This window comes from Mustela putorius, unplaced genomic scaffold (assembly GCF_011764305.1).
Source record: "Mustela putorius furo isolate JIRA1106 unplaced genomic scaffold, ASM1176430v1.1 tig00000813_pilon_pilon_pilon, whole genome shotgun sequence".
Taxonomy (NCBI): domain Eukaryota; kingdom Metazoa; phylum Chordata; class Mammalia; order Carnivora; family Mustelidae; genus Mustela; species Mustela putorius.
The window spans coordinates 4,083,787-4,099,811 of record NW_025421485.1 but is presented as its reverse complement, the minus strand read 5'-3'; the positions used below and the strand labels follow the sequence as shown (position 1 = coordinate 4,099,811).

Here is a 16,025-nt window from a genome sequence, read left to right as displayed (position 1 = left end):
ATGTATATACGGATACATGTGTTTACATGTTTCCTAATTTCAGAACTGCTCTGATAATCCACAGTACCTTTTAGAGAACCCTTGTTTGGCCAGAAGGAGGTGTTTGTGAGGTTTGGCTCATCTGTCCTTGAAAAGCTGGAATAAGTAGAGGAATCCTGTTTCATGTGATAAATGAGGCCCTGTCGGGGAAGCAGCCATTGCTTGCCCAATGTGGAGACTGAAATCAGCAAATCTGGAAGTAATTTGGTTCGGGGTGAATGCAGAGGCGGGACCTCAGAGCTGTTCACCTGGATGTGGAAGCATTTTGTTTCGTTCTTTTCAGGTCGTACTTTGGTGACTCTGCAGGCAGTTAAGATGCTTTCTGCTTCCCAGTGCTGCCCTCCCGGCGCATCCTGTGTCTGTGAGCGCGGGAGACACGGCAGTCGTGGGATTAAGGGGCAGGTGCAGGGAGTGTGCATCTGAGGCTGGCTTGTCCGGCTTCTTTAGGTACATCCGATTAGCTTCTTCCTTGAGCCTTTTCCTCCCGACGGAACTGAGCCAGTGAACTGGGAGCTGGTGTCCAGCCGGTCTCGTCTTGTATTCGTCCAGCTTTTGCCCAGCGCTTCTTTAGAAAACATCCTGAAGAGCGGAGATGAAGACGAGCCATGCTTGCCCCCAACTTGCCTGCACCCCTCAGCAGAGCAGGTGCCGGGGCTGAACTGGTGCCCCCTTCCCTGAAAGCCTGTCTCAGGCCTCCTGGGCCCAAGCAAACAGTAGTCGCCTTCCTGAAATCAGTTCTGGTTAGTTCAGCGTCCACCCTCACCCCCTCCCCAACGGTGGTCACACACACGTAACATAAATGGTTACCGTCTTACTCATTTGTAAGTGCACATTTCAGTACACTTTGTGTGAGCGCAGTTCCTGCTGTTGCTGGCCTGCCACCATCGGGCTCCAGCTTCTGTTTCCTCTCCCCAGTGAAGCTCTAACCCATTAACCCCTTCCTTCCTCCCCGCGGTCCCTGGTAATCTCAGATCCACTCCTGGTTTCTAGGGGTTTACATAGGAAAATCCTACATCTGGTATTAATTCTTTTGTGACTGTCTTATTTGTCTTAGCATGGTATCCTCTGGGTTTATCCCTGTTGCATATGTAATGTATGTCAGAATTTCCTTCCTCTTTAAGGCTGACTCCTGGCCCGTGGTGTGTCTGTACTACATTTTATTTCTCAGTTCATCCATCGATGAGCACTTGGGTGGTTTCTACCTTTTGGCCGTTGCGAGAACGCTTCTGTGATCAGGGGTGTGCAGATATCTTTTTGAGACCCTGCTTTTGCTTTTCTTGGATATATATTTAGAAGTGGAATGGTTGGGTCATATGGTAATTCTATTTTTGATCTTCGGAAGAACTGTGTTCTGTACTGTTCCATACATAGAGCCGCACCATTTTTGCATTCCTACCAACAGTCCGCTAAAAACCCTGCATATGGGTTCCAATTTCTTCCGAGCCCTGCCAACCCTTCCTGCCTCTTCCTGTGCTTGAGAGAGTGCCGTCCAGGTGGTCAGTTAGAGCAGCCGCTGCTGGTGCTGAGGACAGTTTCTGGGACTATAGTGCCAGGTGGGGCTGTGACCCTGTCATCCTTTGTTAAGAATTTTGGAACAGATGCCCTGCCTCTAAGTTGCTCAACAGAGGGAGTAGCTAAAGATAATCAAAACAACTTTCAGTTATTCGTGGTGGGAGAACCACGGCAGGCTGCCCCCGTGGCACGCACGGAGGGAAGATCGCAGGACCAGGAACTGGGAAGTCAGAGTCCATCTCTGCAAGGGGGGGAGCGCTGCCTGTCACTTGCCATTTCTGGCCTTATTCCTTTCAAACGAGGCTTTCAGAATAACAACCCAGAGTCATGCCCCTTTGAAATCTTCTGACTCTGTGCAATAACTTTGAATTTGATCACTGATGGGGAGAGGGACACTTTGCTGTGAGGACAAGAGAGCAGAGCCCCATTTAGCTTGAATTATTAAAGATGCCCCTTCAGGCTTCATTTCGGGCCAGTCGGAGCTGGAATTGGATCTTGTGGGTCATCACGCTAACGTCCTCGTCTTACAGATGAGCGGCTGGGACGCGGACACGTGGTCACACTCTCCAGTCACGAGCTTGCTTTTGGCTGTGACTACAGTATGCTGGCCAGTGGGTCCTCGGGGCTGCGTGAGCAGCGGCAAGGGCGTGGGCACGGGTTCGAGCCTCGCTGCAGGAGACGGTCACCTGTCACTCAGGGACCAGTGTGGCCCACAGCTGAGGGTCGCGAAGCAGGAGGGGGGCTGTGGAACCAAAACAGAGGTGGCTTCGGGCCCAGCCTGTGCCCTTGCACTTTTGCTTGTCCTTTAGTTCACTGGTGTGAAAGGCCTCGTACCTACAGTGTTGTGACAATCAAGGAGCACAAGGTCACGAGGAAGGAATCTACAAAAATATTGTTCCTACCGCCGTGCTTTGCCGCAGGGTTAGAGGCTGACCCCTGTCGGTAAGCACCGGAGGTTAAGATCTACGTTGAACATTGATGTGACAATTTTTTTTTTCTTGTAAAATGATTCTCTGTTAGAAGTGTCAGGGTTCCTGGCGCCTGGCAGACTCAGACAGTAGGACACACCATGCTTGATGTTGGGGTCGTGAGTTCAAGCCCCACATTGGGCATAAAGCTTTCCAAAAAAAAAAAAAATCACAAAAACCCCAAACACAAAAAAGGAATATCAGGGTCATAGGAATCCTTTTTTGCGTTGTTCTTCTTTTCGGAACTGTCTCCTGTCCCGGTTTGCCTGAATTAGTTAGCTTGCTCACAGATGCGGAAGTTGCGTGATTTTCTGATCTTGCCTTCCTGTGACTTGCGTTGGTGGTGGGAGAAAGAGCGCCGGGCGCAAGTCTGTCCAAGGGCGACTGGCCCGGGCGCATCTGTGCTGGTGTTCACGGAGGGTCTGCTTGTCGCTCGTCCCAGGGAGATGGGTCCACCAATCCACGGAGGGTCATTTAAGATTGTAAAATGAGCCATGAGGGCTTTCTTGGGTTCTTTGTAGGTTTTGTCATTGCTTTTAGGGCTCTGGCCGCTTCTAATTTAGCCTTGAATCAGCGGTTCATGTTTGGGCATGGTGTGCAGGGCTCGTGACCAACCACCTGGAAGCCTCAGTTTTCTTATTTGTGAAGTGGGGATGCTAACTCACTGCTGCTTATGTCACAGGGGTTGAGGTGAGGCTGATGAAAAGTAGTTTTCGGTTTTTTAACTGACAAAGACAAGTCTTGATCGTCGGCCTCAAGGACAACCTGGCTTCGCCAAGTGACAGGAAAACCACACGGCGAAATAGAGACACATCCAAGCGAGAAAGTGCACAGAACCAAACTGTGCCGATAGGTCAGGGACAGTGTGCACAGCAAGGAGGTGGCCGCTGGGATTGTTGTAAGGGACCCGCGGTGAGTGGGGTCAGCAGGGTCCCTCGCGTCCCCATGTCGGGTAGCTGGTGACCTTGAAGAATCAGGGCGTGATGGTTGGGAGAGAGGGTGAGGTCTTGGGATCCAGCGACCGGAAGTCACAGTGTGCAGACCTTTCATGCTCAGACGGTGGACCTCAGGAGGCCACCGAAGTGTTAAGTGCACCGAGAGGAGAGGGGAGCGGCTTTGCCTGGGCCAACCTGTGGGGTCAGCTAAACTGGGCTGGCGAGGAGGCAGCCCCAAGCGAGCCGCACCCTGAGGCAGTCACCCCGAGTGAGGGCAGACACTTCTGAGGACAGGCACCTCCCAAGGCAGGTCGCCTGAGCACTGGTCCCTTGAAGACAGGTCCCCTGAGGACAGGCTCCTCCCAGGGCAGGAGGTCCAGTGAGGCAGAGCAAGGAGGAGCGAGTGGCAGAGGAAGCCTGCAGGGTTGACCCTTCTGGGCTGCGGGCCACTCTGAGGTGTCCGAGTCTCATTGCGGCACGTGACAGGGCCAGACCATGGAGCCAGAGAGTGGGGTCTTCCGGGGTGGACAGTGGAGCAGGGAAGGACGGTCACCGAGGCGGTCGTGGGGGCCAGAGCGTGGCGCCAGCTCACTGGGTCCTCTGGCCCCAAGCATCTCTCCAGCTGTCTCTCCACCTCCCTCTTTCTGCCTCCTCGCGGGCTGGCGTCCTCTCATCGGCACCATCGCCAACAGCACCGCGTAGTCTTCCGGCTGTCTTTCCCTTCTTGCCGGTCTGTACGCTTTTGCCGCGAGGCATTTTTGAGCTCATGGGTCAAATCATCATTTTGTTGTTCCCGAGTCTGCAGTGGCTTCACGTTGCTCCTTAGAAACGTCCGGGCCTCCCAACGTGGCGCGAACTCCATCCTTCCCTGCTTGTCCGTGGCAGGCACAGCCCCCAGCCGGGCTCCTGGGCACCGTCCCCGCGGGCGTCTGCCCCCTCCTCGCCCGCTGCAGCCCCTTCCATGTGCTGTCCGCCTCCCTCGGCTGTGGCCCCTCCTGACGGCTTCGAACAGACGCAGCCCCACGGACGTGGACTTCACTTCCCCGTGTTTTACTTCTGTCTCCTTCACGAGCCTGCGAGTCCCGTCAGAGGCCAGGGATGCCGTCTTACTGATCTCGGCGTGGCCAGTACCAGGCCGGGTGGAGAGTAGATGCCGGATGTGTGCTGACTGGCCCTTGGTTGCGCAGCCGGACAGACACACGGTTAGCCGGACAGACACATGGAAGCAGAGCCCGTGTTTCCCCTGGAGCCGCCGTGGGGCAGAATCTGATTAGGCAGACCGAGACCAGGATGGAAATTGTTCCAGATAAGACTCAGTTTTTCTCCTTCTCAAGTGGAACTACCCATTTTTTTTTCCAGTTACTGTTTTTGAATGCCGACTCTATTTGGCATGGTGGGGGCTAGAGCCCAAGAGGTATAAAGTGTGTCTCTTTTCTCATGAGTCTTCAGATTTAGCTGTAAAACCTGCACGCGACGACAGAGCAGGGCACGGCTGAGCAGGGGCCGGGGCCGCGGAGGGGAAGAGCCCAGCGCCCTCCGGGATGAGGCTTCCTGGCGTCGACAGGGTGGGGGTTGGTGGGCTGGCTGACGGGGGTGGAGTAGACGGGTGGTGGGGGTGGACGTCGTGGAGCCCATCCCATGGAACAGTAGGGTCTGAACGAGGTGTGGCCGTCGAGCGAGTGTGACGACGGCAAGTTCATCAGGACTGGCTCCGGACAGACGGCCTTCCTGGAATTAACCGACGGTGGGTCTGTCTCTCTTTCTAGACTCAAACCATGAATTACGTGGGGCAGCTGGCAGGCCAGGTGTTCGTCACCGTGAAGGAACTCTACAAGGGGCTGAATCCTGCCACCCTGTCGGGATGCATCGATATCATCGTCGTCCGCCAGCCCAACGGGAGCCTCCAGTGCTCGCCCTTCCACGTGCGCTTTGGGAAGATGGGGGTCCTGCGCTCCCGAGAGAAAGTGGTGAGAGCATAGGACCCAGTGGCCTGGGGGGCCAGGCTCTCTCTCTAAAACCTAAAATCATCGTGTTTTTGCCTTTGAAGATTTTATTTATTTATCTGACACAGAGAGAGAGGTCACAGTAGGCAGAGCAGCAGGCAGAGATAGAGGGGGAAGCAGGCTCCCCGCTGAGCCAAAGTCAGATGCTTTGCTAACTGAGCCCCTCAGACGCCCCTCATGTTTCTGTCTTTGGACAGAGCTTTAGGCCTCCGGAGCTGTGGCTTCACCCTGGGAAGGACTGGTCACTGAATTGATAAGTACTAACTCGAATTGTGTTAAATTATTCCAAGACATGGGGCAAAAATCAGCTAGTTATTAAGCTTGTGATTTGTGTGAGTCAGACATTCAGACCAAGGGCGGCAGGGCTTGTTTGTCTCTGCCCGTTGCCCTCTGGAGCCTCGGCCAGAAGACCTGTCCAAAGATGCTGTCCCTCGCTGGCCTGGGGTCTCCTGGCTGGGCTGTCACCTGAGGCTCGTGGCCATGACGCCTACACATGGCACGTCCGTGTGGCCTGAGTAGCTCCACAACATAGCTGCTGGATGCGGGGTGACCCTCTCCAGGGGAAAGGAGCCGGGGGCCCCCGTGTCCTGACCTGGGTGCAGACGTTCCAGGAGCCGGTCCTGCACGGGGCACCTCTGCGCGGGGTCGGCGCTGGGGCAGGTAGACGCCGTTTCTGATGGCTTGCCTGACTGAGACGGGGAACTGTGCCATCGTTTGGGGCGTTTGTGGGTAAAGGAGATGTGTACAAAGGCAGGGCACCCCCTCGAGGTTTCCTGTTTGAGTCAAGCGTGTTTTTCCTTCAGGTTGACATAGAAATCAACGGGGAGTCCGTGGATTTGCACATGAAATTGGGAGATAACGGAGAAGCATTTTTTGTTCAAGAGACCGATAATGATCAGGTAAGGAGACCGGCGGCCACTGGGACTTCCTAGTTTTGAGTTTTGAGCGATGCTTCTCTAGAGGGCCCAGCGGAAGTTTGTGTGGAGAAGTGACACTGCTGCGGGGCCTTGTAGACCGTCGCAGCAGAGAAGCGTGGCTGCTGACCTGTACCGGGGATCTGGGAGCCCCACGGGGTGGGTGCGAGCCGTGTCCGAGACCCCGCCGTCCTGGCCTGCTTCCTCCTGCTGTCTCCGAGGAGACGGGAACCGGATCACGCCGAGCTGTCGTCCAAAACACCCAGGTTACTCTGGCATGTCAGGTCTCAGAGGGCTGAACGTTCTAATTTTTGTGTAGTGTGTAACCACATCACTTTCATTTTTTGTAATTTAAAACAATTTTAACAGCTCTACTAAGATACAGTTTGTGTACTGTACGCTTTCTCTGTTGCAAATGTACAGTTTGGGGGTTTTCAGGTTTCTCCAAAGAGATGTCGCACGGTCAATTTTAGGACATTTTCATCGGCCCAAGAAGAAACCCTGTGCCCTATAGCTGTCGCTTCCCTGTATCCCCCAAGCCCCCGCCCCGTCACCTTCCTGTGCCCTCAGTAACCTCTCCTTCACTTTCTGTTTCTCTCAGTTTCCCTGTTCCGAGCTTCCCCACGAACGCAGTCCCAAGTGTGTTGTCATCGCGCCTGGCTCCCTTCCCTTCTCATGAAGCTTTCGGGGCTCGCCCGTCCCGTCGCCGGGCTCCGGGCTTCATCCCTCTGTGGGGCTGCATCATCGCCCATGGTGTCCGCGCACCACACTGGTTTGCCCTTTTGTGGGCTCGTGGACATCTGGGTCGTGTCCACCTTTTGGCTGTCAGGAAGGATGCCGCTGTGAGCGTTCCTGCGCAAGTTTTTGCGTGGACAAATGGCTTTGTTTCTCTTGGGTCCGCACCCAGGAGCAGAAGCTCCCCGTCACATGCTAGCGGTGTGTTCCATGTTCGAGGAACGGCCGCTCCATTTGACGTGCCCACAAGCAGGGCATTGGCTTCGCGCTTGTCCACATTCTCATGGCCACCTGCCCTGGACCGCGGGTCTAGCTGTCCTCGGGGCGAGCAGGGACGTCTCACCGGGGCGCTGCCGTGCGTCTCCCTGATGACTGGTGAGCCGAGCATCTCTTCACAGGCTGGCTGGCCGTTTGTATTTGTTCTTTGGAGAAAAATCTGTTCAGATCTTTTTGTGATGGGTTTTTGTCTTTTTATGATTAGTTTGTCATGGATGTCTTTGCTTGCTTGATGATATTCCTTGAAACATAAAACTTTTACATTTTGATGAAGTCCAGTTTTTTTAATCCTTTTGTGGCTTCTGCCCTTGGCATTCTGCCGAAGAATCCTTTGCCAAATCCAAGGTCATGAAGATTTATCCCGATGTTTTCTTCTTAGAGAAATCGCTTTTTCACTCTTAACTTCTTCGAGAAAATGTGGAAGGGATGCTGTGTTGGGATTCCTCAAGAAAATCCACTTAGACTAGTTCTTTTACAGGAAGATAGCGTGATGCCAAAGGAACAGCTAAAAAGCTACAGGGTCAAAAGAATGCACATGGTTTCAGTTTCAGAATAAAATGGTCCCAGGCTCCTCCTCTTTTTGGTCTCCTCAAAGGTGTGATGTAACGGGAGGACCAGCATCCTCGGCCTGTGCCCCCGACTTCTGTAATTATGTCCCTGTCCGCAGGGCCGGCTCTGAGAGTCACTCATTTGTAATTATTAATTCTTGCCATCTCAGATGGATGCTTGCCTTCCAAATTTCTGTTGTCCCTTAGCTTGGACAGATTTTACACTGTGGGAGTTGAAGAAGCGTTTTGGGCCAGGCTTCCATGGAAGCTGCAGGGGCTGGAGCCTGCTCTGCTGGCCTGAAGGGTGCCTGGGGGCGCGGCGGGGCTTCGGGGGGCGGGGCTGGGTATGTTCTGCCCCTTAGGGATGGCCCTGGCTACCCTGGAAGGCTGCTGCAAGTTGGAGAAGCCTGTGTTCCTCATCACCTGAGTGCCCCAGGATCCAGGCCCCCTCTGCCTATGGAGCTTTGCCCCTTCCCTGCCCATGTGGAGACCTTTCTTTGCTTTTAACCTCGTGTCGGCACTGTCGGCCTTTCTTCTGGGTTTGGCCCATTGAGCAGCTGGTCGAGATGACCTCTCACCTCCCAGCCCAAGGCTTGGTCTCAGATGTTCTCTGCACACCTGTAGCACCTCGAGTGTTCTCGAACCTGCTGTAAGGGGTTAGCAGGGGGGTTCTGTTTCTCTCTTCTCCTTTGTATATGTTCTTTCCTTCTTGTTACCAAGTGTCTCCTAATAAATAAACCAATAATAAAAATGATTAATAATAATTATTACCTATAATTATGAGCTGTAATTATTAATATAAATAGTAATAATAATAAGAAAATGATTGTTATAGTTTTTAGATGATTATTATACCTTATTAGACAACTTATATGGTAAATCATTATTAAACAACTTAAATGGACCTGCCATGTATTTTTTCCTTTAGTTTTTAAGAGGAGAGTCGGTATCGAATTGACTAACGGCCGAATACCTGGATGGCTCTGGTGTAGGCAGGCACTTGGGGTGGGGGTGTCAGCTGTATTTTTGTTTTTAATTACTATCATCTTAATTCAGTGCATATTAAAAAATGTATACAATTCTCTCTTTTACATGCAAACATGTGCAGGCACATACACATACCCACACACGCCACCATATACACTCACCCCCTTCCCCTGCACTGAAATGCAAAGTTGAGCCCAGTTCCCAGGTAATGTGATGATCCAAAGCTCATTTTTCTCTCTTTACTGTGGATACTTCAAACACTTTGGGTGCCCTGAAATCACTCATTACCTTGCTTTGCTATAATTACAAAAATGTGGGACTCGATACAAAATGCCGTAGAGTGCATTGCTGATTCGTGGTTGGCTATCCGGATCTGGTGCTGCCTCCAGCCCGCGGTGGCCATGACCGCTGGTCCCGCCGCCCCACATAGCCCTCCCCGAGGGCGCTCGCTCTCCTGAAGGAACACTGGCCAGCCTTTGGCACCCCTTGCCCCTTAAACCCAAATTAATAAGGCTCTTTGAAGTCTTTCTTCTGCCCTTCAGGAGGTGATCCCCACGTACCTGGCCACCTCCCCCATCCTGTCGGAGGGGGCCTCGCGCATGGAGAGTCAGCTGAAGAGGAACTCTGTAGACAGGATCAGAAGCCTGGACCCCAGCACGTCCGCCCAGGCCTTGCCTCCCAGTGAGGCCGCTTCGAGCAGCTCTTTAGTGAAGAAGAGAAGGAAACGGAGGAGAAAGTCGCAGCTGGACACCCTGAAAAGAGACGACAACACGAACACGTCTGAGGACGAGGACATGTTTCCCATAGAGATGAGCTCGGATGACCAGGCTGACCCCCTGGACAGTAGCAGGTAAACGTGCGTGAAAGCTGGGGCCTGTGTGGGGTCAGGCGCGTTTGTTCTCTGAGATGATTCTCACAACTTGTTTTTCGCCCCAGTATTCCTTATTCTTTTTTTCCCTTTTTAAAAGATTTTATTTATTTATTAGAGAGAGAGAGAGAGGGCAAGCGTGAGCAGGGGGAGGGGCAGAAAGGGAGGGAGGGGGAGAAGCAGGCTCCCTGCTGAGCAGGGCCTGACCCCGGGGGTCGATCCCAGGACCCTGGGATGTGACCTGAGCTGAAGGTAAAGGCTTACCGATTGAGCCCCCCAGGTGCCCAGTGTTCCTTATTCTTATGTGAATGCATCTTAGACTGAGTGTTAGAACTCTGTGGCCCCAACCTCAAGGGGCAGAAACATCTGAGCTGGCTTACAGCTACAAGGTGGTCGGTCCTCGTCTGGCCGCCTCAGCATCTAGGACGGAACCGAGGGACAGAGAAGCAAGCAAACGAATACTTCATGCACGAAACCCTGTTTCAGAGCCTGCTTGCTCTTATTTGGGCCCTGACTGAAGTCCCGGCCTTTGGGATGATGTGTGGCTGGGGACTAATCTGTGACAGCTTTCAGGTTATAAGGATGTGCAGAACGTGACCAGTTGTCTCTCCAAGCAGACTTTTCCTTTCCAGTTCTGACTAGGCTCGAGGTTTCATGGTCGTCTTTGCTTTTACCTGGGTGGTGAAATTCGGTTTCTGTGTATTACTATTTTAGTGAAAATGGCCAATTTTAAGACAAAACTCATTTGTAAAGTATATTTGATATTTCAGATCTTTATGTAATTCAGTTTTTTTTTGTTTTGTTTTGTTTTGTTTTTAATGGGGGTGTTGTTGAGGGAGAGAGAGACTGTCAGGCAGACTTCCTGCTGAGCGCAGAGCCTGATGCAGGGCTCAATCTCACGGCCCTGAGATCACGACTTGAGCCGAAATCAAGAGTAGGAAACTTCACTGACTGAGCCACTCAGGCGCCCCTAAAATTCAGTATAATTTTTGATAGTCATTTTGTATCTTGTTAACATGAGAAAGGGATCGGGAACATCAGGACTGCTGTTCTGCTTCATTATTCAGGTTAGGACTTCTTTCCCCGCTGGCTAAAAATACAGGCGAACTGGCGGTGACACGTTTCCTCACTATAGCCTCTAATCTGCTGTAGGCTCAGAAACTAGTGGTTGGGCTTATTATAGTTGTAGTCCCTGCATGGCTTTTAGTTCCAGAACTTAGTGAGGGATATTTCAGGGAACATCAGAAGTACGGACCGACAGCCTCTGTGTGACTGCAAGAGGTAATTATATTTTTGTTATTAGTGCACTCTACCTGAAACAAGGTAGCTTTGCAGTCGTTTTGTCATTATTAGAGTCATTTGGTTTATATCATTTATTTGTTCTGCTAGGTGAAGGATTGTCTGTGTGTGGTCATTCACTTGGCAGCCTCCTGTGACAGCAAGACTTTTCAGCCTCCTGGGTCCGTTTCGGGGCCGCGGTGTAACATGACCAGCAGGGTCACCTTTACACACGTCTGTCAGCCCAGAGACTTGAATAGAGTCTTTTTTTTTTTTTTAAAGATTTTATTTATTTATTTGATAGAGATTACAAATAGGCAGAGAGTCAGAGAGAAACAGGCCCCCTGCTGAGCAGAGAGCCCGATGTGGGGCTCGATCCCAGGACCCTGAGATCATGACTTGAGCCGAGGCAGAGGCTTAACCCACTGAGCCACCCAGGCGCCCCGAATGCAGTCGTTTTAATGAGCTTTATAATCCAACCAAAGCACAAACACATTGACGCGTGCCTGTGTGTCATGCTTTCCCTCCTTACTGCCTCCAGTATGCCTGGGTGGGTCAGAAAGAGATCGTGTTCATTGACAAAGAACTTAGCTAATCAAGGTAAAAGGGAAACTTGCCTTCATTATGAATCTGTCGCACATAATCACTAATAATTCTTTGACTTTAGTCTTTTTCTTCTTTTTTTTTTTCCCCTCCAGAACTCTTCCTAATGATATACCTGTATTCCAAGAAGATGTTTCTAAGGAAAGCCCTTCCCCAATCATGACTTACCCTCAGTCAGCATCGTACCCTAATTCTGATAGAGAGTGGTCACCCAGCGCCAGGTGAGTTGCTGGGGGAACGTGTCTAATAATAGTGAAATATCAGTAAAAAGTGAAAAAATGCGGGTTAGAGTAAGAGGTATAGATTCGGATTGAAAAAGGACACGTGCAGACCATAAACTTCTGATGTCATAATCAAGCTGTAAATCTGGCTCTTCACTCCCCGCAGGTGACCTTGAAAGAAAAGCCTCTCCAGTTCCTTAGTGCTGATTGTCAGCAGGAGAAAACAGGTGGTTGAGCCTTTCTTGACACTTAGCCCTCCAGTACGATTCTGGAGCCACCAAGATGGTTCTGAGCTGTTAGAATGACGCCTTCTCCCCGTGCTTAACCCCTTCTGCTGAAACCAGGAATATTTCCCTGAAAAAAACTCTGACGATGCCCTAGAGTTGGGGTAGAAACTTGGAGAATCAGACCTGCTCAGGCTGTGGATTGCCATCCCAAAGACCCAGGGACAGGTAGTCAGTGAGACCTCTGAGAATATGTGAGCCCTTCTCAGAAGAACCAGGGAGGGGGCAGATCTAAACCGGGTGTCCTCAGCAGGGGCTGTATCACCCCCATTAGGGCAAAAATTGGCTCTTGGGCAGCAGAGAGTTCTTAGGTATTATAATGGCTTGTGGCTCCCATGGGCCCTCACACGTAAGCAAATACGGAGTCCATCTGTGGTATTAAAGGGTCACAGTGGACGGAGGACCATGACAGGGAAAAAGCCTCAGCTGTCTGGGGGTAAGCGAACAATGGAAAGAACTTGAGAAACCCCGATCTTAGTGACAGGGACATCCTTGGATTCTTCGTCTTCTTTTTTTTTTTTTTTTTTTTTAAGATTTTATTTATTTGAGAGAGAGAAAGAACAATGAGCAGTAGGGAGGGGCAGAGCAAGAGGGGGAAGCAGACTCCCCACTGAGCTGGAGCCCGATGTGGGGCTCGATCCCAGAACCTTGGGATCATGACCAGAGCCAAAGGCAGATGCTTAACCCACTGAGCCTGCCCAGGCGCCCCAGGCTTGGATCATTCTTATTCCTTACGTTGTAGATGTACTTGTGGTTTGTAGTGGAAGTGTGGGAACCCTGCTGCAAAGGCTCCCTGCTGAAAGCCAGAGTCCTCCCAACAGCCCTGCTTCTTTCCAGTTCCACCAGAGCGATCTCGTCAGTGGAACAGCACAGTGAGCAGGACGTGCTGGAGTCCGGGTCCCAGAGAACTAGATCAGTCCCGAGCCTGGGTCCAGGACAGCCGGTGTCGGTCTGCCCCAGTGGGGCTAGAGGCCTGTGGGGTGTCCTCGTGGAGGTCTGTCTGCAGACCTAGCCCGTGCTGTAGAAACAGAACGCTAGCTACCCAGGATGTTTACACTTTTCCAGCAGCCATCGTTAGAGGGTGAAAAGAAACTGAGAAAGTTACCTTTGATGATTGAGTTCCTTTGACCCAGCATGTCCAAAATACCATCAAGTCGTTTCCACGAAGTTCTTAATGAGATTTTCACATTCTCGTTTTTATACTAAGTCTTTGAGATCATTGTGAATTCACATGGAAAGACCACCTTGGTGTGGACGTGTCACACTTCATGTGCTCGATAGTCACGTGCAGCTGGTGGCTGACATATGGACAGTGCAGATATTAGACCTTCCTGGAACCTCTCTCATCATCTCCCGAGGTCTGTGGAAATGCACCCTAAGGAGGGAAAAAGATGGCATTTTAGGAAGAAAATTAGGTAGGATGGTTAGAAACCACTGTTAGGTTGGAAAATCTGTTCAGACACTCTACCTTAATTTTGAGTTTCAAATAAATGTTTAAAAAAGCAACCGTGGGTATGTTCTCCCGTCTTCCATGATTTGCCTTATGAATCCAGAAGAGCGGCCGTGTCAGATCCTGCAGGTCTGACTGCTGTCATATGCAACAACAAATTAGGATAAATAGATACATTTCCATACTTGGAAGTACGTCTTTTCTTTGAAGAGACAACTGGCAGCAGAAATGATCAACTCTTTGGAGACTGCAGTTTGATTAAGCACTAAATTCTGACCAGAGAATAACAATCTTTTACGGCCATATGGATGAAATAGAAAGTGAAATGAGTCTTTTGGCAGTTTCCTGTTCTTGTGTTCAAAAAATTCATGTTGATTTCTGAGTGATTTCAACAGAGTCATTTCTGCTGTTGTCAGATGCCTAAGTATGTTCATTTTCTCGCAAATGTTATTGTGGAGAGGAGTCAAATAATTTATATGAAGTTTAATTGAATTGACCTGTGATTTTTCTTTCTCTTAATGTGTATCACGTGGTGTCCGGTAGCCCGATAGATTGCCAAAGGACTGCCCCCCGCCTGGCAGTTGCAGCCGAGGGAGGCCTTTCTAGCTCTTGCCCTCCACAGTCTTCCCACTTCCATGCTTCGGAAAGGTAGAGGGGCTTTTTCCCCACTTGGATGTCTTCGATAATCAAAATTGTGATCTAACCCGTACAAGCCTGTTTACCATTGACCAAATTACTTACGCAGACAATGCATAGACTGCGTAAATGAAACTTTTGATCTAACTCTTACAAATCTACTTGACTAACCAAATTACTTATGAAGAAAATACATAGAGATGGTTTTTTTTTCCTTTGATTAAGCATTTGTAGATTATTAGATTTTTTTCCATGACTAAATTGGATTCTCTGGAAATTATGGCTAAGCATATAGTTCTTCCAAATTTTATGTTGCCGCCATTTGCCGCTTTGCAAATCAGAACAATGAAATAAAAATCGGTAATATGATTTTTGCTTTGTGTCTAAGGGTTGTTCAACATACAAGTTTATAAGATCTTTTGTGTAAGGGGAGTTATTATAACTCTTTAAGTTGCTGATTAGACTGTCTGAATAATGGAATCCTATTTCCAAGGCATTTCTAGAATGGAATTTTGGAAAGTAGCATAGGTTTAGGATCATAGGTTTGTATTTTCCTCAGATGCCATGGTCTGAGGTTCTTGCCTCCATTCCTTCCATGGTGTCCACACTCCGAGCTGCGTGGTGGACCTATATGGTTATATGGTTTCTAAATGTTAACAAATGAAGCTCTGACTGACTTCTACACGAGAAATGTTTTCCTTTTTGATGAAAGAATCAAGTCTCAGGATATGCTTCGTTTGGAAAGTTTCATGTACAGAGGAAAGGCCATTTTGAAAGGAGGAAAACTAAGCTGTGAACAGTTAGAACTCACTTGCCCAAGCGGGACTGGCAAAATCCTCAAAACTGTTCCGTGGTTAATAAATGCATTATTTACGAAAGCCAATCACAGATCTTGTAAGCTTATTTTTTTGAACAACCCTTGACCTTAAAAGACTAAGATTTGATAATGGGAAATCTTGGACCCACCATCTTCCTTGTGAATCACACCCAGAACTGGGAGCCTTTCCCCGACTCCCCTTCTGTCAGCCTGAATTCCACAGACCGTGCGCGGGTATTTGCGTGCAGGATCCTTCTGAGGGAGGCTGGTGTTGCCGCCATTTATGGTGGTGGCCGGCCGGGCGCCGGAGGTGGCGCTCCTAGCTCAGGGCTCGCTTCTCTGTGGATGAGTTTGCAAACCTGAATACCTCTGTGGAGACCTAGGGCTTGTGGGGTTGGCCAGGGGTCGGAATAGCAGGAATTCTGGAGTTGGCACCACAAGACACTCGTGTTCAGCATTTGCCTTCTTCTAGAGCAGGGGCTGGCTAAGGACGGCCGGTGGGCCAGCCGTGGCCCCCCATCCGTCCTTGTGGTTCTGTGGGACTGCGGCTTACTCACGTATCGTCAAGGGCCGCTTTTGTGCAGCTGCGACAGAATTGTGCGCTCTGACAAAGGTTGCGTGACTCACAAAACTTGACGAAGTTCGCTGACCCCCCGGCTCCAGAGCAAGCTCTGTCTAAAGGGCTCTGCTGACTTCAGTGCAGGGGGTACAACCATTCCTTGTTCCACAAAACATCACTCGTGTTTTATGTGGTGAAATAGAACAGCAGGAGCTGTTGGAGGGGTTGGAGGTTCGGATGCCGCGCTGCGGAGGACAGGAAGCCAGTCACAGTGGACCTTTTCTGTGATGACTCTGGAGACAGACTGGATGCTGGTCACGGTTGTAGGTACACTGGAGGCCATGACGCCCCCTCCGGACCTGGCGCTGATGTCGAATATATAATATGGACAT

The 16,025-nt window shown here is 50.5% G+C and overlaps 1 protein-coding gene across 5 annotated transcripts in view; it reads left to right on the top strand.

Annotated features, from left to right (window-relative positions):
• LPIN1 (lipin 1) overlaps window positions 1-16,025 on the top strand; it is a 125,590-nt gene that overhangs the window by 69,195 nt on the left and 40,370 nt on the right. For 4 of the 5 annotated variants that reach the window (XM_004745812.3, XM_004745814.3, XM_045084864.1 and 1 more), the window contains 5 exons: window positions 5,221-5,421; window positions 6,261-6,356; window positions 9,460-9,767; window positions 11,762-11,887; window positions 14,165-14,269. In XM_004745812.3, the coding sequence (XP_004745869.2) occupies window positions 5,221-5,421; window positions 6,261-6,356; window positions 9,460-9,767; window positions 11,762-11,887; window positions 14,165-14,269 (836 nt within the window). The remainder of the gene's footprint in view (window positions 1-5,220; window positions 5,422-6,260; window positions 6,357-9,459; window positions 9,768-11,761; window positions 11,888-14,164; window positions 14,270-16,025) is intronic. The other variant, XM_004745813.3, reaches the window with a different exon arrangement.